At 62.2% G+C, this 21,186-nt stretch overlaps 1 protein-coding gene across 1 annotated transcript; it reads left to right on the top strand.

Moving 5' to 3' along the window:
* Positions 1-890: 890 nt before the first annotated feature.
* ABCA7 (ATP binding cassette subfamily A member 7) lies at positions 891-20,985 on the top strand. The gene is made up of 51 exons (XM_075776634.1): positions 891-933; positions 7,324-7,428; positions 7,540-7,633; positions 7,873-8,014; positions 8,090-8,217; positions 8,301-8,422; positions 8,493-8,687; positions 8,811-8,900; positions 9,004-9,241; positions 9,350-9,489; positions 9,561-9,677; positions 9,807-9,986; positions 10,056-10,264; positions 10,364-10,540; positions 10,637-10,859; positions 10,963-11,184; positions 11,314-11,518; positions 11,591-11,707; positions 11,863-12,034; positions 12,222-12,353; positions 12,441-12,580; positions 12,663-12,800; positions 12,946-13,157; positions 13,296-13,368; positions 13,642-13,844; positions 14,004-14,052; positions 14,285-14,347; positions 14,761-14,778; positions 14,951-15,105; positions 15,187-15,311; positions 15,382-15,480; positions 15,714-15,909; positions 16,031-16,125; positions 16,369-16,401; positions 16,642-16,747; positions 16,850-16,924; positions 17,136-17,305; positions 17,375-17,552; positions 17,647-17,762; positions 17,972-18,116; positions 18,203-18,326; positions 18,429-18,558; positions 18,651-18,771; positions 18,899-18,961; positions 19,039-19,145; positions 19,364-19,505; positions 19,575-19,709; positions 19,785-19,888; positions 19,995-20,087; positions 20,195-20,432; positions 20,511-20,985. The coding sequence occupies exons 2-51, from the start codon at positions 7,363-7,365 to the stop codon at positions 20,658-20,660; spliced, it is 6,765 nt and encodes a 2,254-aa protein (XP_075632749.1). The 5' UTR covers positions 891-933; positions 7,324-7,362; the 3' UTR covers positions 20,661-20,985.
* Positions 20,986-21,186: the final 201 nt, after the last annotated feature.

Genomic DNA, 21,186 nt, shown 5'->3' with positions numbered 1-21,186 from the left:
GGCGGGGCCTGCGCGCGAGCTCGGCGGAGCCGCCCGGCAGAGCTCGCGGGGGCTCTTAAAGGGGCCGCGCGGTGGCGGCTTGAGCAGGTAACGGGGGTCCCGGGCCGGGGGCGGCGGCTGGCGGGGGGTTGCTGTGCCGCCGGCTGCTAACCTCGGCCGGGCTTCGGCTCCGCGGCGTCCCCCCGGGGCTGTCAGCATCTCCCCTCCCCCCCGCTCCGGGCTGCCCGTGTCCCGTCCCCCCCCCAGCCGCCCCCATCGCCCCCCCGGTCCGTCCGCCTCCCCGCGGCCCCGCATCCCGCCTAGCGCGGGGCTCGGTGCGGCGGGATCGGGGGGTGCCGGGGTCGGGAGCCGCCGTGCTCCCGGCTGCAGCGATGGGGCGTGTTTGTCCTCCGTGGGGTGAGTGAGCAGATTCCCACGCGAGTCCCCTTCCGGAGGATCCCGGTGTTTTGTGTTTGTTTTGTCCCGAAAAGAGCCGCTGCCCCCGGCCGCGCTGAAGCTCCTCCTGGCCCCGCAGCATCCCCCGGTCCCGGCACCAGCCGCCTCTGCCCCCAGCTCGGCCGGTGTCACCCCACCCTGGCAGCCGCCTCCCAGGGCCGGGGCGCTCACGGGTGTCCCCCTCGCTCCCGCCGCTGCGGGGGCGGGTGGCACAGGTCTCCCCGAGCCCCGGTGCCCCCTCGGAGGAATCCTCCCCCAGGACCCCGCTCCGGTGGCGCTCGTGTCCGGCCCCGCAGGACGATTAGCCGGATTTCCCAGCCGGGATCCTAATCCCGCTGGCTTGTGCCCGTTTATCCCCGCTGCGCCCGGAGACCCGGCTTAGCCCCGAGCACGGGCAGAGCCGGCAGCGGGCAGGACCTCCTGCCTGCCCTCCTCCTGCCCGAGCCCCGGCCGGGAGTGGCGGAGACGCCAGGTCGCGGGAGGCGAGAGGGCGGGCGGGTGAGTCCGCGGCTCCGGGGCCGCCGGGGCGGTGAACGGGCAGCGCGGGTGGCCCGGGGGACAGCTCCGGAGCTGGGCTTTCCCGGGGCGTGGGTGTTCGCTGGGCGGGAAGGTGCGAGTTCGGTCGTGCCGCCTCTACCTGCCGGGGCTCGGCGCGAAGCCGGCCCGAGCGGGAAGGGGGAGGCTGCCGCTGTGCTGCCCGGTGCTGGGGGCTGCCGGCCCGCCGGCCCCTGTCGGGAGGTGGGTGAAGTCCCAGGAGCTGGCTGGGCACGGGGAGGCGGGGGGGGGTGTCGCTGGGTCGGGACTGGGGAAGGGACAGGGCTGGAGTCGCCGGGGCCTCAGCACGGCTGGGGGGGGGGGGGGGCACCCGTGGGACCTGGGTGTCTGAGATCACGCCTCGAGCTGGTGGCATCGAGGTGCTTTCCCCTCCCAGAGTGGTGTCATGGGCGCTGAGGGTCTCACCAGAAACACCCGACCTTGCTGCTGGCCCGGCCACATCCCTCACACGGGGCAACTGAGTCACGGCGGGTTCCAGGCCTCCCCGGTGTCACCGAAATCCGGGAATAAACCTCATAACACCGATGTAGTGTTCAAAGGCAGGCATTCTTTATTGCAGCGCTGGATGCACAGGGGGATAGCTCCACCCAACGTGCATGCCAGGTGATCACCAACACACAGGTTATGTAGGATCAAAACGTACATATTCATCATCTTTCTCAGAAAAGGCAGTCCTAGGATAATCATTTCTTAGAATCCATTTCCATATTCTCCTCCCTGTCACGCATGCTCAGTGATTTGAGTCGGTGGTCCTCAAGGGTCTCTGGTGGTCGTCAGTGGTCTCGCACCCGTGTCCGCTGGGTGACCCTCTTTGTGTGGGCATGCGCAGTACCCTTGCTGTGGGTGCACCTGTCCATAACGACTTCATAAGATTAATATCTCCGAACCTATTGTTCGGTTTGGTAGGGACTGTACATGGAACGTAGCAGCATTGTACCTTGCCATGGTCAGTTAGCTTCATTACGTATTACCTTGGTTACAAACTAATTATCTCAACCTGATTCTATAGTTTCTGTTTCACGGCCCCTATCCTATGGTTACATTTCCCCCCTTTGGAAATTCTGAAATAATAACATTTCAATACTTCCACTCATATTTTCCTATCCTAGACACATTACAGATGTTCTTAAACTTGTAACCATAGAATTTACACCCCAGTGTGTCTGCTCATGTTTCTCTTTTGCAAGTTCTAACATAACTTGTGGAGTTACTATTACCTGATTTTCTCATGCTACCCATCATCCTTACATATTCTGAGATGCTTTTAAGTGCTCTGCCAATTGTTCATCTAGTTTGCTGCATCTTGCTTTTAAATTTGGAATTTTCATCTGTTTTACTGGTACTAGTGCAAAGATACCTTGTTCTGCAGCCTCCTTTGCAGCTTTATCTGCCAATCGATTACCTATATTTATAGCCATCTGACCAAACTGATGAGCCTTGCAATGCATTATGGCCACCTCCTTCGGTTCCTGCACATCTTGCAGGAGTTGAAGAACTTCCTCCTTATGCCTTATATGTGATCCTCGGGCTGGTAACAGTCCTCTTTCTTTCCAGAGGGCTCCATGAGCATGGTTCACACCAAATGCATATTTGGAATCCATCCATATGTTTACCCTTTTCCCTTCTGCCATCCGTAAAGCCTGCTTTACCCACCAATTCTGCTTTCTGCGCTGATGTATTTGCAGGTGGTGTCCCTGACTCCAATATCTTGTCGGTGGTGATAACAGCACACCCGGCCATTCGCCTCCCTTCTTGCACAAAACTGCTTCCATCCGCAAATAGCTCCAGATCAGGATCCTTCAAAGGTTCGTCCTTCAGGTCCGGTCTGCTGGAATAAACTTGTTCAATGGTCAGCAGGCAATCATGCTCCAATTTCTCGGTAGGATTTTCTGTTGACAGGAACATTGCTGGATTTACAATTGCTGTGGTTTTTAATTCCACATCATCTTGTTCCAATAGGACAACCTGGTATTTCAACATTCTGCTAGGGGATAGCCAGTGACCCCCCTTTTGTTCTGAGACAGTTATTACCATATGCGGTACATATACCACTATCTTTTGGCCTGTAGTCAATTTTCCAGCTTCCTGAATCAGCAGTACTGTTGCTGCCACGGCACGCAAACATCCCGGCCATCCTTTACTCACGGTGTCAAGTTGTTTGGAGAAGTACCCCACTGGTCGCTTCCAAGATCCCAGCCGCTGCGCCAGCACTCCAAGGGCCAGATGTTGCCTTTCATGCACAAACAGCTCAAAAGGTTTGGTTAGATCAGGCAAACCCAATGCAGGGGCCGTCATTAATGCCTTTTTGAGTTCTTTAAATGATTTGTGGCATTCAGGCGTCCAAGCCAAGTGTTGATCTTTAGATTCCTTCAGGACTTCATATAGGGGTTTCACATACAGTCCATAATGTAGAGTCCAGAGTCGACACCACCCAATCATTCCCAGAAAGGCTCTCAGTTCCTTTGGACTGTTAGGTTCAGGGATCTGACAAATGGCTTCTTTTCTTTCGTTTCCCAATTGTCTTTGTCCTTGAGATATCTCAAATCCCAAATAAATCACTGCTGCTTTCCCTGTCTGGGCCTTGTTTCTGGAAACTCTGTATCCTCCTTGGCCCAGGAAATTCAATAAACTGATAGTCATTTCAAAACATGTTTCTTTACTTTCTGCTGCTATCAGGATGTCATCCACATACTGTAATAATATACCTTCTCCTTGATTCTGTTTCTTCCACATTTCTAACTCTTTTGCCAACTGATTTCCAAATATTGTAGGGCTATTTTTAAATCCTTGCGGAAGTACAGTCCATGTTAGTTGCGTTTTTCATCCTGTAGCAGGACTTTCCCATTCAAAAGCAAATATGCTTTGACTTTTTGTATCCAGAGGTATGCAAAAGAAGGCATCCTTTAAATCCAGTACAGTAAACCATTTATGTTCCTCTTTCAAAGATGTCAGTAAAGTGTATGGATTGGCCACTACTGGGTGTATATCTTGAACTATTTGATTTACGGCCCTCAAGTCCTGAACCAATCGGTATTCCTTACCTCCTGATTTCCTTACTGGTAATATAGGGGTATTGTATTCTGATTCACATTCTACTAACAGCCCATATTCTAAAAATTTTGTAATTAATTCCTCTAATCCCTTTCGAGCCTTCCACTTAATAGGATACTGTTTTTGTCTTACCAGCTTGGCTCCAGGTTTTAAAGTCACCTTTACCGGTTCTGCCAGTTTGGATCATCCTGGAACTTCACTTGCCCGTACCAAAGGGGTTACTGCATTGTCCACCGCTTCTGAAATCTGTTCCTCCTTGGAGGAATCCTGTAACATAAACACTCTCGCCTCTATGGCTTTGATTCTGGTATTAATCAGTAATCTGATTTCTCCATCTTTAAAAATTATTTGTGCATCTAATTTGCTTAATAGGTCTCATCCCAATAAAGGCAACGGACATTCCGGCATGTACAAAAATTGATGTGTTACCCACTGTTTTCCCAGCTTAAATTTTAACAGTTTCAAGAAAGGCCAGTTCTCTTTTCGCCCCGTCACACCAACAACCTCTGCTGATTTATAGCTGAGTTTTGCTTTACATGTTTATTATTCTAGTCAAGATTGCCAGAATTTTTCCATCCCTTTGCATTTGTCTGACTTCTTTTTCTTTTTCTCTGTTGTTATACACAGTCCAGGCTACTTCAAGCATTTCACCTAAGTCTCTGGACTCAGCTCCTTCCAATTTCTGGAGTTTTTTTCTAGGGCTGATTGTCCCATAAATACAGAGACCAATTGTATAGCTTCTTCCGTGGTGGTTTTTGTTTGTTTGCTTGTGGTTTTGTTTGTGTGTTGTTTTTTTTTCTCCTCTGGGTCCAAATTAGTATATTTTCTAGCAGTCACCTTCAGTCTTTCCATAAAGGCTGAAGGGGACTCATTTAATTCTTGTCTCACTTCATAAAGTTTAGACCAGTTACTTGCTTTTGGCATTGCATGTCTAACACCAAACAAAATCCACTTGATACCTAAACATCCCTCTGGGTCCCAGTTGATTAGGGTCCCACTCAAGGTTTGTGGATGGAAAATTCTGGTCCACTGTCCCCTGTATAATCCCATTAGCATGAGCTCCTTCCACTTGTTTTCTGGCCATATTTAATACCATTTTCTTTTCAGTGTCTTCCAACAAAGTATCCAATATGACTTGCAAATCCTCCCAATCAGGGTTTTGGGTTCTGATTATTGTTTCTACTACTTTGGCAACTCTTTCGGGATCATCCCGATAAGTGCCTGCAGTTTCTTTCCATGCTCTTAAATCAGTTATTGAGAAGGGAACTTTTCCCATTACCGGACCCTCGTTACCAACTGCCTGTCGAAGAGGGGCCTGGAGGGGAGTTAATCCGTTTCCTCCCCCTCTTCCCCTTGTCCTCCCGGCAACCAGGCTGAATCCTTCTGCCTCCCCTTCCACAGGAGGGGTGGAAACATTATTAGCTCCCAGATTTTGATCTCCTTGATCATTTCCTAGCCTTCTGCGAGGTGCAACCAATAATTCAACATCATCATCTTCAAATTTACATTTAAAACACCGTTTACCAATATCACAAGCTGAGCAACCTTTTCCAAATTTTTGTCAGGTTCCTGCCCCTTTAATGCCATTACCACAGAACTAGGTGAAACCAATTCACATTGCCTTTGCCATTCCGGATGATTTCGCAGTGTGAAAAACAAATCTACATATGCCAGTTCATTGCATTTACCTTCCCTCTTACAAAATAGCATCAATTGCAAAATTGTGTTATACTGCAGTGTCCCATTTTCCGGCCACTTTTCCCCACGCTCTAAACTATACAGTGGCCACCAGTGATTACAATATTCAATCAATTGTTTCCAAGTCAAAGGATCAATTCTTCCCAGATCTTTCCAATGTTCCAAAATACATCCCAGCGGTGTTTTTCACGGGATTGGTTTCTTACTCGGAAAAGTACCCATCTCCCAGGGACTTGGTGGTTGTGATTGTGCACTATCACAAGCACTTAGTCAGAGGGACCCCAACCCGTGTTAGAGCTCCCTCAGGGATTTCTCTCGGTGCGGGCCTGTCCCGCCACGGTGGTAAGAGAAATCCCAACCTTGGAGGCTTCCCCTCCCCGGCGGGCCCTGCTCCACAGGCTTTCACCTAGCAGAGACTTTTACCTGAGACATCTCCCTAGCCCAACTCTGCGCAGCTTTCACCACACCTTACGAGCAGGCCTCCCGTGCTCCTAGTGCGGGCCTGTCCCGCCACAATGGTAAGAGCAAATATTCAAAAGAGCAAATATTTAAATCAAATAAGAATGCCTTTACCTCTCCCAGGGGTCTTGCTGAAAGCTCTTCGGTCCGGGGATCGGAGGTTCTCCCCAAGAAGTCCCCGGTGCCGGCTGGAGGTCCTGCGATCCCACGGATCCGTCAAGGTTCAAAAGCAGTGTCCCATCTGGGTCGCTAAAAACTGTCACCGAAATCCAGGAAGAAACCTCATAACACCGATGTAGTGTTCAAAGGCAGGCATTCTTTATTGCAGCGCTGGATGCACAGGGGGATAGCTCCACCCAACGTGCATGCCAGGTGATCACCAACACACAGGTTATGTAGGATCAAAACGTACATATTCATCATTTTTCTCAGAAAAGGCAGTCCTAGGATAATCATTTCTTAGAATCCATTTCCATATTCTCCTCCCCGTCACGCATGCTCAGTGATTTGAGTCGGTGGTCCTCAAGGGTCTCTGGTGGTCGTCAGTGGTCTCGCACCCGTGTCCGCTGGGTGACCCTCTTCTTGTGGGCATGCGCAGTACCCTTGCTGTGGATGCACCTGTCCATAACGACTTCATAACATTAATATCTCCGAACCTATTGTTCAGTTTGGTAGGGACTGTACATGGAACAGAGCAGCGTTGTACATTGCCATGGTCAGTTAGCTTCATTACGTATTACCTTGGTTACAAACTAATTATCTCAACCTGATTCTATAGTTTCTGTTTCACAGCCCCTATCCTACGGTTACACCGGGGCTCAGAGCTGCTCCTGTAGCTGGGGCTGCTGGGGCGCCCGGCTGCTCCTAGGGCCATGCTGACCTGGAGGGACTTGCAGAGCTTGTGCCCTATTTTGCTGCTTTTGCTTTAGAAAATAATGAGATTTGAGGGCTTTGCTCTGGAAAGGAGCTTTGCTGCAGGAATGTCGGGCCAACTCCTACTACCCCCCGGGAGCTCAGCCGTGCCCGGCGCTTTGCCTGGCGTGCGAGAAGGCCTGACCCAGAGGGAAGCAAGAGCCCCGACCATTGCCCTCAGCCTGGCGCTGACCCCCCCGCTCTCACCTGCAGCCAGAGCCGAGCAGGGTGCAGGGCCCACATCCCCCCGCCATGGCCGTGGGCACCCAGCTGGGGCTGCTGCTCTGGAAGAACTTCACCTACCGCCGGCGGCAGCGGGTGAGCATGTACCCGGGGCGGGAGGGTGCCTGGAACCGCTGGCTCCTTGCACAGGGGCAGGCAGAGCACTGGGTGCTGATGGGGACAGCCCAACCGCGGGTCTCCCCCCAGATCCAGCTGGCCATCGAGCTCCTGTGGCCCCTCTTCCTCTTCTTCATCTTGATCTCGGTGCGGCAATCCCACCCACCCTTCAAGCAGCATGAGTGTGAGTGTCCTGTGCCCTCTGGGGCACACCTCCCCCCCTCCACCGTGCCTGCCGGGGACCCCTCTTGTGTGGGAGCCCTGCGGGACCCCAGCATGACCCTGGGTGGCACTGGGGAAGAGAAACCTGGGAGGTGGACATGAGCCGGGGGCTTGCTGGCATCTCCCCGCTCAGGGGTGCGTGGGGCCCCGGGGGGGAGGTCCCGTGCTGCCCCCCCCAGACTCGTCTTTCCTTCTCCGCAGGCCACTTCCCCAACAAGGCCCTGCCCTCAGCCGGGACCCTGCCCTGGCTCCAGGGCATCGTGTGCAACATGAACAACCCCTGCTTTCGGCACCCCACGCCGGGAGAGGCCCCCGGCGTGGTGGGAAACTTCGACGGCTCCATGTGAGCGGTGGGGGGCTGCGGGGCAGAGCCAGGCAATGGGGCCAGGGTCTCACCACTCGCCCTGCGTCCCCGCAGCCTCTCCCGCTTGCTGGCCGAAGCCCGGCAGGTCCTGCTCCGCGCCGACGGGCAGCGGCTCCTCCGCAGCTTCGCCCAGCTCCTGCCTGCCTTGCGGCGGCTCCGGGGGAGCGAGGCTCAGCAGAGGGGTGAGCACCGGGCATAGGGGGTGCTGGGGGAGCGAGACCCCCCTGGTTGACCCCTGTTCCAACCCCACACACCCCCCCCCCAGCCCTGCCGGTGAGGGGCTACCTGAGGGAGGACGAGACCTTCTCGCGATTTCTGCGGACCAACACGTCTCTGCTGCCGGCGCTGGTGGACGAGCTGATGGGGGCTCGGCTCAGCCTCCGCATCGTGAGTGTCGGCACGGCTCCCGGTGCCCGGGGCGTCGGAGGCTGCAGCGTGACTGGCCCTTTCCCGGCAGCTCTCCCTGGCGGGCACCCGCCTCCCACTGAAGGCCGTGGTCTGCAACGCCTCGGAGCTGGGGGGCTTCCTGGCGGGGGGCGACGCCGCCTCCACCCAGCACCTGCAGCGAGGGCTCTGCGCCCTGCCCGGCCCCCAGCTCCGCGCCATGGAGGCCTCCTTCCTCTCCCAGCTTGATGTCCCCCGGCTCCTGGCGGTGAGCCCCCGGCCTGGCCAAGTGTTGGGTCACACTGGGTGCTGGAAGGCGCCGGGGCAGAGACCCCTGGTCCCGTCCCCCCCCCCGAGGGGCTGTGACCCCCTTCCCGTGCCCCCCTTGTAGGAACAGCTGAGCTTGGAGGCGGGCGGCGTCACCAGCACCGTGGAAGCCTTGGGCACCTTCCTGCGGGATGCAGCATCCCTGATGGAGGAGGTAGCGCCTCCCACGCACGCCAGCGGTACCTCACTCCCCGCAGGGCCCCGGGGTGTCCCTGTCCCCCACAGCCCCGCTCCGCTCCCCATCCCTCTCTCCACAGGTCTCCTCCATGACCAGCCTTGCCGAGCTGCGGCGGGAGCTCCGGGCGCTGACCGCCCCCAATGCCAACGCCTCCGGCTCAGGTGCCTTCGCGGCAATGTCACGTATCGCCTGCGGGCACCCCGAGGGCGGGGGGCTCAGGGTCCCCTCCCTCAACTGGTATGAAGACAACGACGTCAAAGCCTTCCTGGACCGCAACAGCTCAGAGCAGAGAGCCACGGCCTCGGGCAGCGCCGGCAGTGAGCGGGCTGGGCTGTGTGGGGGGATGCGGGCGGGGGCTCGCTGGACACGGCTCCCCCAGGCGGCGGGGGGGCCGGTGGTGAGGGCTTGGCTCTACCTCCGCCCAGGTCCCTTCTGCCAAGAGCTGGTCCGCAGCCTGGAGTCCAGTGCCCTTTCGCAGGTCTTCTGGCGGGGCATCAAGCCCCTCTTCACAGGCAAGATCCTGTACACGCCGCCCGGCCCCGGCCCCGACAGCGTCATGGCCGAGGTGAGTGGGGGGCTGCGGGGGGTTGGGGGGGGGTCTCACCCTGGCCCTGCCTCATCCCCCGCCTCCCACAGGTGAACCGGACCTTCCGGGAGCTGGCGGTGCTGGGGGAGGCGGGGGGCGCCTGGCGGGAGCTGGGACCCCGCATCTACACCTTCCTCAACGGCAGCCTGGAGATGCAGGTCCTCCGGGTGCGTGAGCCCCATCAGGGAGCGTGGTGGGGTGCGGGATGGGGGTGCATCCTGCCGGGAGCAGGCTGGGCTGCAGCCGGGAGCGAGGTGGGCTGCTGCATCACCCCACTGTACCCTGGTGTTTTGCAGGACCTGCTGCTGGCCCCAGGGACAGCCCAGCTCCTGGACGGGTTCCTCAACGGCACCTCCTGGAAGCTGCCAGTGCTGGCCGGGTTCCTGGCGGGGCCAGCGGCGGGGTCAGGGCTCACCTGGCACCAGGTGTATGCCGATGTTGACACTGTCATGAGCGCACTGTCGCAGTTCATGGAGGTGGGTGCTGCCCCAGCTGCCCGGTCGAGCTGGCTCCCCCAGCCCCACTGAGCCCTGCCTTGCCTGCAGTGTGTCCGCCTGGACAAGATCGAGGTGGTGGCCACCGAGGAGCAGCTGGTGGCCCGGGCCCTGGAGCTGCTGGAGGAACAGCAGTTCTGGGCAGCCGTGGTATTCCAGCCCCCCATCAACACCACAGCCCCCACGCTGCCCCCCCATGTCCGCTACAAGATCCGCATGGACATCGACGATGTCACGAGGACCAACAAGATCAAGGACAGGTCTGGGGACACCCATCTCTTTGGTCTCCATGGGCCCCAAGCATCCTGCGACCGCAGTAGGGGGGGGTCCCCTATCCCAGCGCCATGCTCTGCCCCCAGGTTTTGGGACCCAGGCCCCGCAGCCGACCCCTTCAGCGACCTGCGCTACGTGTGGGGAGGATTTATCTATGTGCAGGACCTGGTGGAGCAGGCGGTGGTGCGGGTGCAGACCGGGGCTGCCCCGCGGACGGGGGTCTACATCCAGCAAATGCCCTACCCCTGCTACGTGGATGACGTGTGAGTGGGCAGCAGGACCCTCGAGTGACCCCCTGCCCAGTAGTGGCCCCGGGGGTGCCAGGCTGGAGGTGGAAGGGCTGGTGCCATCTCCCCCAGGTTCCTGCGGGTGCTGAACCGCTCACTGCCCCTCTTCATGACGCTGGCCTGGATCTACTCAGTGGCCATGATCATCAAGGGGGTGGTGCACGAGAAGGAGACGCGTCTCAAGGAGACCATGAAGACCATGGGGCTGAGCAGTGGGATCCTTTGGCTCAGCTGGTTCCTCAGCAGCTTCATCCCCTTCCTCCTCAGCTCTGCCCTCCTCGTCCTCATCCTCAAGGCAGGTTGCAGGGCACAGGAGAGAGCATGGGTGACACGGGGAGCGTCGGGGCTGGGAGCCGGCATGGGAGGCTCTGCAGGCTCCAACCTACCTTGATCTGCAGCTGGGAAACATCCTGCCCTACAGCAACCCGTCTGTCATCTTCCTCTTCCTCGGCACCTTCTCAGTGGCCACCATCAGCCAGTGCTTCCTCATCAGCACCTTCTTCCCCCGCGCCAACCTTGCCTCGGCTTGCGGCGGCATCATCTACTTCTCCCTCTATCTGCCCTACGTGCTGTGTGTCGCCTGGCGCGACCACATCACCTTCCCACTCCGTGTCCTTGTGGTGAGCGGCCCTGGCTGCCCCCTCCCTGATGCCCCTCGGGCACCCTGAGTATGGCGGTGGGGGGCTTTGGGGCTGAACCCCCCCCAAGGCTGGTCCTTCTGCCCATGCTGCTGTTCTTGCCACTGTCAGAGCCTGCTGTCACCGGTGGCCTTCGGCTTCGGCTGCGAGTACTTCTCCCTCTATGAGGAGCAGGGGGTGGGCATCCAGTGGCACAACCTGAGCACCAGCCCCGTGCCGGGAGACCCCTACAACTTCGCCATGGCCATGGGGCTGCTGCTGCTGGACGCTGGCCTCTATGGCCTGGCCACCTGGTACCTTGAGGGCGTCTTCCCAGGTGAGCACCGCCTCCCCCCTGTCCCCAGCAGCCCCCCTGGCTCCAGCCTCGCTCAGACCCCGTCTCCTGCAGGTCAGTACGGGATCCCCAAGCCCTGGAATTTCCCCTTCCTGAAGAGCTACTGGCTTGGAGAGCAGTCCTCAGCTGGGCACCCCCCATACCCCACTAGCCTCCTCACTGCACCCCAAGGTGAGCCCCTGCCCACCCTGGAGCCGCGTGGCTGAGGGGTGGCAGCCATGGAGCTGAGCTCGAGCCCTCCCGCCTGGGCTTTGCCCCTCAGCAAGGGGTTCTGCCCACCATGGTGAGGGGTCCTGCCCAGGACATGACCCTCTGGTGGCTTCCAGTGCTGGTGGAGGAGCCCCCTGCCCAGCTCCAGCCCGGTGTCTCCATCCGCAACCTGGTGAAGATTTACCGCAGCAGCAGCCGCGTGGCCGTCAACGGGTTGAGCCTGGATTTCTATGAGGGGCAGATCACCTCCTTCCTGGGCCACAACGGGGCCGGCAAGACCACCACCATGTGAGCTGGGGGGCTGTGGTGGGGATGGGAGCTGAGCCTGGCTCTTGCCCGGTGCTGCCACATTCCTGTCCTGTCTGCCCTGACCTGTCCGGGCTCCGAGCACCCTGCATAGGACGGGGCACCCCGACCCCGAGCCCCACTGGTCCTGCTCTCCATGACCCCCTTTCCCCACCGGTCTCACCACCAGGTCCATCCTGACGGGTCTCCTGCCCCCCACCTCTGGCACTGCCTATATCCTGGGCTGGGACATCCGCTCTGATATCGACAGCATCCGCAAAACCATGGGGACATGTCCCCAGCACAACGTGCTCTTTGACATGTAGGCGGGGACAGGGTGGGCAGGGGGAGAGCAGTGCCGGGGGGCTGGTGTGGGCAGGGCTGTCCACCTCACCCCTGCTTGTCCCAGCCTGACAGTGGAGGAGCACATCTGGTTCTACGGACGGCTGAAGGGGCTGTCAGAGGAGCGGGTGAAGGCAGAGATGGAGCAGCTGATCCAGGACACGGGGCTGCCCCACAAGCGCCGGGAGCAGACCAGGAACCTCTCGGGTGCGTGTGGGGACCAGAACTGGCACCAGAGCGGGGGTCCATGGTCCTGCCCCGCCCCAACGCTGTCCATGCTGCTCCACAGGCGGGATGCAGCGGAAGCTCTCGGTGGCAATCGCCTTTGTGGGTGGCTCCCGGGTGGTCATCCTGGATGAGCCCACGGCCGGCGTCGACCCCTACTCCCGCCGCAGCATTTGGGAGCTGCTGCTCAAGTACCGCAAAGGTCAGGGCTGGGGGGACCCCGCTTCCGCCCCCCAGCCGTGGAGAACCCACAGCAGGGCCCATGGGGCAAGCAGGGAGATGTGCTGGTGGGGAGAGGCCCACAAAGGGGAGTCAGCGAGGGGGTCCAGCCCGCTGCTTGCCCCCAGGCCGCACCATCATCTTGTCCACCCACTACATGGATGAGGCGGAGCTGCTGGGGGACCGCACCGCCATCATCTCACAGGGCCGGCTCTGCTGCTGTGGGTCCCCACTCTTCCTCAAGGCCAGGCTGGGCACCGGCTACCACCTCACCCTGGTGAAGCGGGAGCAGGTCGGGACAGGCAGCAACACCATCCCTGTCCCTGGCACCACCAAAAAGGTGGGTCCCTTGGCCCCACTGAGCATCAACCGAAAGGGTGGCTGGTGCCTCCATCCTGGGTATGGGAGGGTGCTGAGCCCCAGGCTCGGGGTTGGCTCTTGCTGCGGGGTGCCAGGCTCTGGCCGCCCTTTCCTGCAGGACAGCAGCGACTCGGAGTACAGCAGTGACACGGGCCTGGGCAGTGAGCGGGGCAGCGAGGCCAGCACCATGGGTGAGGATCCCGTCCCTCCCCACGCCCTCAGCACAGCATCACCTCCTGGGTGCTCCCCACGTGTCCCCCATTGTCCAAGGGGCTTGTGGGCGCTTCAGCCCTGCACTTTGCCCTGCCGCCGGGTCCTGGTCCCCCTGCACTGGTGGGGCAGAAGGGGCTCCCTGCCCTCCCGTCCTCTTCAAACCCTCTGGGGACCCTCAGACCAGGGTGTGGGGCACATGCCAGCTATGGCAAGCTCCTGCCCCAAGTTTTCGGCCCTCCCCGTCCCCCCAGATGTGGCTCAGCTGTCAGCGCTGATCCAGAAGCTGGTCCCTGGCTCCCGGCTGATGGAGGACATCGGGCACGAGGTAGTCTTCGTCCTGCCCTACAGCGGGGCCAAGGACGGGGCCTTTGCGGACCTCTTCCGTGAGCTGGATGCCCACCTGGGGGAACTGGGCATCTCCAGCTACGGCATCTCCGACACCACCCTGGAAGAGGTACCCAGAGGAGCCATGGCCGGGGGGGTTGCCAGTGGCTCCTGGAGTGCCCACCCTCCCCGGAGCTCTGCTGGGAGTGCCCGTGAGCTGGGGGATTTCCCTCACTGGGGCTGTGGGCGCTGGTGGCCATGTTTAATGCCAGCCCCGTCTTGCCCTCAGATCTTTCTGAAGGTGGCTCAGGATGCAGGGGTGGACGCTGACACAGTAGGTAAAGCCCCTCAGTGCTGGCTGGAGCTGAGCTTCAGGGTGCTGGGGTGCAGGGGGGGCAGGAGGAGTTGCTCAGCAGCACAGAGCAGAGGGGTGCAGGTGTCCCCAGCACCTTGTGTGGCCCTCGCCCTTCCTAGGGCTGGATTCCCCACTGGGAGCACCCATGGGTGCAGGGAGGTGTCACAGGCTGGGGCCTCTGTCCAACTGTGGCACTCTCACCCCTGTTTTGTCAGGCACTGGGAGAGGTGCAGCCCCTGGCAAGGGGGGGGACACGGAAGCGGCTGACGGGGAGCTGGGTAAGGAGGGGGGAGCTGGGACCCGGGACCCCTGAGCTGCCCAGCTGCTGCTGCTGGGTGCCCCCCACCTCCACCCTCTGGGCTGGGGCCATGGCATGTGTCCAGCCGGGCACGTGTCCATCCAAGCAGGCATCCCTTCGGGCATACCTCCCTGCGGGCACGCATCCCTGCGAGCAGGCAGCGGGCAGGGCGAGGAGTGGGGACAGGGGTGGGTTTGGGGGAGCCTGGCTCTGTGCAGGAGTTGGGATGGGGATACATCCAGGCTCCTTCTCCAGAGCTGGTGTTGGGTCAGCCATGGGAGTCTGGGGGGCTGCGATAGTCTGGGGAGCCGGCTCTGCCCTGGGTCGGTGTTAACTCCGGATGGGCAGGCACCGGCGTGGCTGTAACCCCTCTTTCCTCTCCTTTACACTGAGCCCAAGGAGCCCGGCGAGGTAGGAGCTGGGGACTGGGGGGACTGGGGGGCTCCTGTTGCATCCCCGCATGAGGCACCCCTATTCCTCCTGGGGTGGGGGGACACCCCTGCCAGCCCCCCTTGCACCGCCCGGCGTGAGCCCCTGCCCCTCGCTGCCGGGGCTGCAGCCAGACCCGGCTCTGCCCTTGCAGTGGAGGAGCCCCAGGAGACGGACCTGCTGCGTGGGGCGGCCGGGCAGGCCTGCCGCAGGGTGAGGGGCTGGGCGCTCACCCGCCAGCAGCTCCGCGCCCTCTTCATCAAGAGGATGCTCCACGCCCGACGCAGCACGCGCGGCTTCTTCGCGCAGGTACGGCCAGGGCCGGGGCCATGGTGGGGAGGGGATGGGGCAGGAGGGTGCGGAGCTGGCGCTGATCCCCAGCCCTGGCAGATCGTCCTGCCCGCCGTCTTCGTCTGCATCGCGCTGCTCTTCAGCCTCATCGTGCCGCCCTTCGGGAAGTACCCGCCGCTGCGCCTCCAGCCCTGGATGTATGGGCAGCAGTTCACCTTCTTCAGGTGTGTCTCCATGTCCCCCCATGTCCCCTGTCCCCCACCGCCGCCAGCTCACTCCTGCATCTCCCGGCAGCAACGACGCCCCGGGGGACCCCGACACAGCTCAGCTCCTGGCCGCGCTCCTGGCTGAGCCCGGATTCGGCACTAAGTGCATGAAGGATGCTGGGGAGCTGTGAGTGCCTGCGCCCCGGGGGGCTGGGAGGGGGCAGCTGGGGCTTGGCCCCGCCTCGGTGCCCACCGTTCCCCAGCAGCACCCTGCCAGCCGGTGCGATGCCGTGGGACCCCCCAAGCATCCCTGCAGCGGGGGGGCGACGGCAGCTGCGGGTGGGGACAGGTCCCGATGCCTCTGGCTCACACCAGGCTGGTAATGGGGGTCTCTCTCCCCCCGCGGTGCTGCGTGCCCAGGACGGGGCCATGCCCACCGGCTTCCCACCCTGACGGCTTCTCGGCCCCCCCAACCCCCCCGGCCCTGCTGGAAGCGCTGCGGCGTGGGAACTGGACACTGACCGAGCCATCCCCATCCTGCCGGTGCAGCGGGCCAGGGGCTCACAGGATGCTGCCCGACTGCCCCGAGGGGGCTGGGGGGCTCCCACCACCCCAGGTAATGCCCAGCCCGCAGCGGGGCCGGCCCCGGGGCACCAGCACTGCCGGGTGCGGGTGCACGCGATGCTCCGGAGGCCAGCAGGGCCATGTGTCCGACCAGCCCGTCTGCCATCCCCCAGGTGCAAAGGGGGACGGGCGACGTCCTGCAGAACCTGACGGGCAGGAACATTTCCGACTACCTGGTGAAGACCTACCCCCAGATCATCCGCCAGGGGTGAGTGCTGGGGCTGGGTTCACTGCGGGGACACCGCAGGGACACTGCGGGGCAGGGCTTTGGGACAAGCTGCCACCTTGCTGGAAGCAGGAATGACACTGGGGACCAAACCCAGCCAGGGCTGGAGGCAGCGAGGGCACTGCAGGGTAAGGGGGAAGTGCCGGGGGGCTCGTGGCTGGGCGGGCAGGTGCTGCTGTAACGTCTCCTTGGGGGTATTTCTCCCCCTTACCCCATTTCTTTCAGGCTGAGGAACAAGAAGTGGGTGAACGAGCAGAGGTGAGCTCGGGGAGGGGCTGGGGTCTCACACCGATGGGGTGTGGGGGGCAGGAGCTCCCCTGCGGGGTCAGGCAGAGCCTGAACAATCCGTGGGCAGAGTCCTCATCTGGGCAACCTCAGCCTGTCACTGCGTGCCCCTCACCGTGGCGTCTGGGCGAGTGGGGTGCCCAGGACAGGGTGGAGGGGCCGGGAGGGTTTCCACAGGATGACAGGTTTGGAAGTGCTCATCTCTCCCTGCAGGTACGGCGGCTTTTCTCTGGGTGCCGGCAGCTCCCAGGCTGTGCCGTCAGCAGCGGAGGTGGACAAGGTGGTGCTGGAGCTCCGGGCGCTGTTCAACATCACCCCGGTATGGCTGGGGGCTCTACCCACCTCCAGCTCGTCTCCGGCATCCCAGCGCTGGGGCGTCTCTGGCCCCAGCCTGCTCCTCACTCCGTGTTCCTGCTCCCAGGGCAGCCCCTCGGACCGGCTCCTGCGCAACCTCAGCCGCTTCATTGAGGGCTTGGATGCTCGCAGGAACATCAAGGTGTGCCTGGCCCCCAGGCTGGGGGTCCTGCAGGGGCGAGAGCTGGGAGGCAGCGGGGGACGTGGCACCCGGGTACCCATGTGGGGCTGGAGCAGCCCGAGAAGGACGGAGTCCAGCCGGGGCTGGAGGGGAGCGGGGTGCTGAGGGCACAGTCAGCAGCAGTGCTGGGGTGGGAGGGGGCTCTGAGCTGCTGGGCTCCCCTGGGCCACAGGTCTGGTTCAACAACAAGGGCTGGCACGCCATGGTCTCCTTCGTCAACGTGGCCAGCAACGGGCTGCTGCGCGCCCGGCTGCCTGCCGGGACCGACCCCACGCTCTATGGCATCACGGCCACCAACCATCCCCTCAACCTCACCAAGGAGCAGCTCTCGGAGGCCGCCCTGTGAGTGCTGGGGACGGGGGGCCCATGGAGCCCATCCCCATCCCGGGCTGAGCCCTCCCCTCCACGCAGGATGGCCACCTCGGTGGACGTGCTGGTCTCCATCTGCGTGATCTTCGCCATGTCCTTCGTCCCGGCCAGCTTCGTGCTCTTCCTCATTGAGGAGCGGGTCAGCAAGGCCAAGCACCTGCAGTTTGTCAGCGGGATGAAGCCCGTCACTTACTGGCTGGGCAACTTCGCCTGGGACATGGTGCGGGACAGGGATGGGGACAGGGATGGGATACAGCTCCCAGGGGGCCAGGTGCCATTCGTGACCACCTCCCCCGGCTTCTTCGTGCCTGCAGTGCAACTACCTGGTCCCTGCGCTGCTGGTCATCCTCATCTTCCTCTGCTTCCAGCAGAAGTCCTACGTGTCCTCCGCCAACCTGCCCTCCCTGGTCCTGCTGCTGCTCCTCTACGGGTGAAGGGCTGGTGGAGCCCAGCCGGGGTTCAGCCCCCCTGGGGCTGCACCCTGGGAAAGGGGGGGGGGGGGGTCGGGGGGCTCTGAGCGGGGCTGGGGGCAGCCCTGGCTTGGGGGGTTGTGGTGATGGGGGCAGGTGCTGGCTCACCCTGCAGTGGCCCCTGATGGGAGGTGCACCCGTGCCAGCCCCTGCCTCTCTGCCTCTCCAGCTGGTCCATCACCCCTCTGATGTACCCGGCCTCCTTCCTCTTCAGCATCCCCAGCACCGCCTACGTGGCCCTGACGTGCATCAACCTCTTCATCGGCATCAATGGCAGCGTGGCCACCTTCGTGCTGGAGCTCTTCGTGGACCAGGTGAGCCCCTGGGCTGCCCCAGATCCTGTCCCATCCCTGCGGGGCTGGCGCCAGCTCCTCCACCCCTCTCCTTGCTGCCCCAGCAGAACCTCAATGACATCAACCGTGTCCTGAAGAAAGTTTTTCTCGTCTTCCCCCACTTCTGCCTGGGCCGAGGCCTCATCGACATGGTGAAGAACCAGGCGATGGCTGACGCCTTTGAGAGGTTTGGTGAGTCTGGGAGTGTCAGCGCTGCTCCCCCTTCCCAAAGCTCGGCCAGTGTGGGGGCCCTCCCCAGCGTCCCCCCTTCCTACCCCCTCTCGCTGCTCACAGGGGACAAGCGCTTCGTGTCTCCCCTGTCCTGGGATGTGGCAGGGAAGAACATGTTCGCCATGGCTGTTGAGGGTGTCATCTTCTTCCTCTTCACCCTCCTGCTGCAACACCGCTTCTTCCTGCGGCTTGGGTGAGGACCAGCCATGGGGCAGCCGTGGGGCAGCCGTGGGGCAGCCATGGGACAGGTGGCTCTGGAAGTGCCCCTGCCGGTGTTGCCCCCAGGCCACGGGCTCTGCAGCTGCCCTCGCTGGGGGAGGAGGACCGGGACGTGGCCAGGGAGCGGGCGAGGGTGGGCAGCACCCCCCCCCACGGCCACCTCCTGCTGCTGAAGGACCTGACCAAGGTGCGTGCCGTGGGGCTGGACCCTGCTCTGTCCCTCGCTGCGGGGCTCCAGCCTCTCCCGTAGCCCCTGGTCCCACTGGTGGTGATGGGTGGGGAGCACCCAGCGCCGCCTCGGCTCTGCCATGCAGGTGTACCGGCGCAGGAAGGCTCCGGCGGTGGACCGGCTGTGCGTGGCCATCCCCCCTGGGGAGGTGAGTGCCGGACAGACGGACGGACGGTGCCATGGGCAGGGCTGGGGCTGCCAGTAACCCCAGTCTGTGCCCCGCAGTGCTTCGGCCTCCTGGGGGTGAACGGCGCAGGGAAGACTTCCACCTTCAGGATGCTGACAGGGGACACGGAGGTGACGCTGGGGGAGGCCTGGCTGAAAGGGCACAGGTGGGTGAGACAGAGGGACCCCGCAGCTGACTCGCTGCTCCCTCCTCCTTGTCCCCACAGCACACATGCCGTCATCCCCGTCCCCACCATGTGCTCCTTCTTGCCCTCGTCCCTGCAGTGTGCTCGTCCCTGTTCCTGCAGTGTGCTCAGCCTTGTCCCTGTCCCTGGAGCTTGTCCCTGTCCCTGCCGCGTGCTGAGCCGTGTCCCCATCCCCACAGCGTGCTCACCGACCTGCAGTCCGTCCACCAGCACATGGGTTACTGCCCCCAGTTTGACGCCATCACAGACCTGCTGACGGGGCGGGAGCACCTGGAGTTTTACAGCCGCTTGCGCGGCATCCCGGAGGAGGAGACCGCAAGGGTAGGGCCCGCACCCCGGCCCCGCCAACCCAGGGGACCCCCATCCTCATCCCCTCCGCATCTCTCGCAGGTGGCTCAGTGGGGCATCGCCAAGCTGGGGCTGGGGCTGCACGCAGACCGGCCCGCAGGCAAGTACAGCGGGGGCAACAAGCGCAAGCTCTCCACGGCCATAGCCCTCCTTGGCTCCCCCCCCGTCATCTTCCTGGTGAGTGGGGGCAGTGGGGAGGGGGTCCCGCAGCAGCCCCTGCCTGGGCTGACACCGCGGCCGGTGCTGTTGCAGGATGAGCCCACGACAGGGATGGACCCGCAAGCCCGGCGGTTCCTGTGGGACTGCATCCTCAGTGTCATCCGGGAGGGCAGGTCCGTGGTGCTCACGTCCCACAGGTGAGCCCCCCCATCCCAGAGTCTGCAGCACCCCTCTGCCCCCCGTGGCACCCCTGGAGGGGAGCACCCCTCTGCCCCCGCAGGGCCTCACGTCTCCCCCCGGCAGCATGGAGGAGTGCGAGGCGCTGTGCACCAGGGTGGCCATCATGGTCAACGGCCGATTCCGCTGCCTGGGCAGCGTCCAGCACCTCAAGAACAGGTAACAGGGCCGGGGGCTTGGGGAGGGCTCCGGCAGTGAGGGGCAGCCGCCCTGCGGGAATGGGGATGTGGCTGGTCCCTGCAGCAATGCCCCCCTCTCCCGTGCAGGTTTGGGGACGGCTACACGGTGGTGGTGCGGGTGGGTGGCCCTGGGCCAGCGCCGGTGGAGAGCCTGATGCAGCACCGCTTCCCCGGCATCGTGCTGAAGGAGCGGCACAGGGGGCTGTTGCAGTACCAGTTGCCCTCCCGTGCCGGCTCCCTGGCCAGCGTCTTCAGCGTTCTGGCAGCCCACCGTGGCCCCTGCCACATTGAGGACTACTCCGTGTCCCAGACCACCCTCGACCAGGTGACAAAGGATGCAGGGCATGAGGGTGCGGGTGCCGGGGTCCTGCCGGCACTGCCCCTAACCCTGTCCTCCCTGCAGGTCTTTGTGCACTTTGCCAGAGAGCAGAGCGACGAGGACCCCGAGGGGGCTGCAGCCCCAGGGCAGGATGCGGCCCCGGAGGCGCCCAGCCCCGGGAAGAGGCTGACGCCATTTCTGGAGGACAATAGCTACCAGGAGAGCACTGTCTGAGCGGGGGCCACGGTGCCCCACAGACCCCCTCCCCAGCTGTCACTGCAGCGTGACCCGAGGTCCTGGGGCTTCTGGCCACCCCAGACCCCCAGAGCTGCACCAGGGCCTGGCCACATCCCTCCTGGGACGGTCCGGGCACTGGGGAGGGTCAGAGCACCAGGGCAGGGCTGGCCCCAGCTCCCCCCCCCCGGTGGGGTTGTACGCTCTGGGGGGTTGAGCTGGATGGCGGGGTCTGTCCTGGGCCCCTGTGCTGGCCCTGGGACCCCGACTGCTCGCTGCCAGAGCAGACTCTGCTGTAAAAGAGCAATTAAATAAAGACCCGTGGTACCACCCCGGGGGGGGCCTGGATCGCCCTTGCATGCTGCACCGGGGGCACATGGGGCACAGGGTGGGGGGCAGCGGGTGGGGGCAGCCCTCGTGCCAGAGGCATGGAGCAGTCAGCACGTCCCCCTGCCCTGCTGCCGCCTTGCAGCCCCTTCCCCCTGACTCGAGTGGCCGAAGGTCAGCCAGGGTTTTCCTCACCCGG

This window comes from Balearica regulorum, chromosome 26 (assembly GCF_011004875.1).
Source record: "Balearica regulorum gibbericeps isolate bBalReg1 chromosome 26, bBalReg1.pri, whole genome shotgun sequence".
NCBI lineage: Eukaryota > Metazoa > Chordata > Aves > Gruiformes > Gruidae > Balearica > Balearica regulorum.
Note: the sequence above shows the minus strand (reverse complement) of the source record. Positions and strands in the feature narration are given on the sequence as shown.

Excerpts from the sequence above, each read along its gene's own strand:
- ABCA7 (XM_075776634.1), top strand. The coding sequence starts at position 7,363 with ATGGCCGTGGGCACCCAGCTGGGGCTGCTGCTCTGGAAGAACTTCACC. Across the intron at positions 13,845-14,003 it reads CCGACACCACCCTGGAAGAG|ATCTTTCTGAAGGTGGCTCA; the intron begins GTACCCAGAGGA and ends TCTTGCCCTCAG. Across the intron at positions 16,748-16,849 it reads CGCTGTTCAACATCACCCCG|GGCAGCCCCTCGGACCGGCT; the intron begins GTATGGCTGGGG and ends TCCTGCTCCCAG.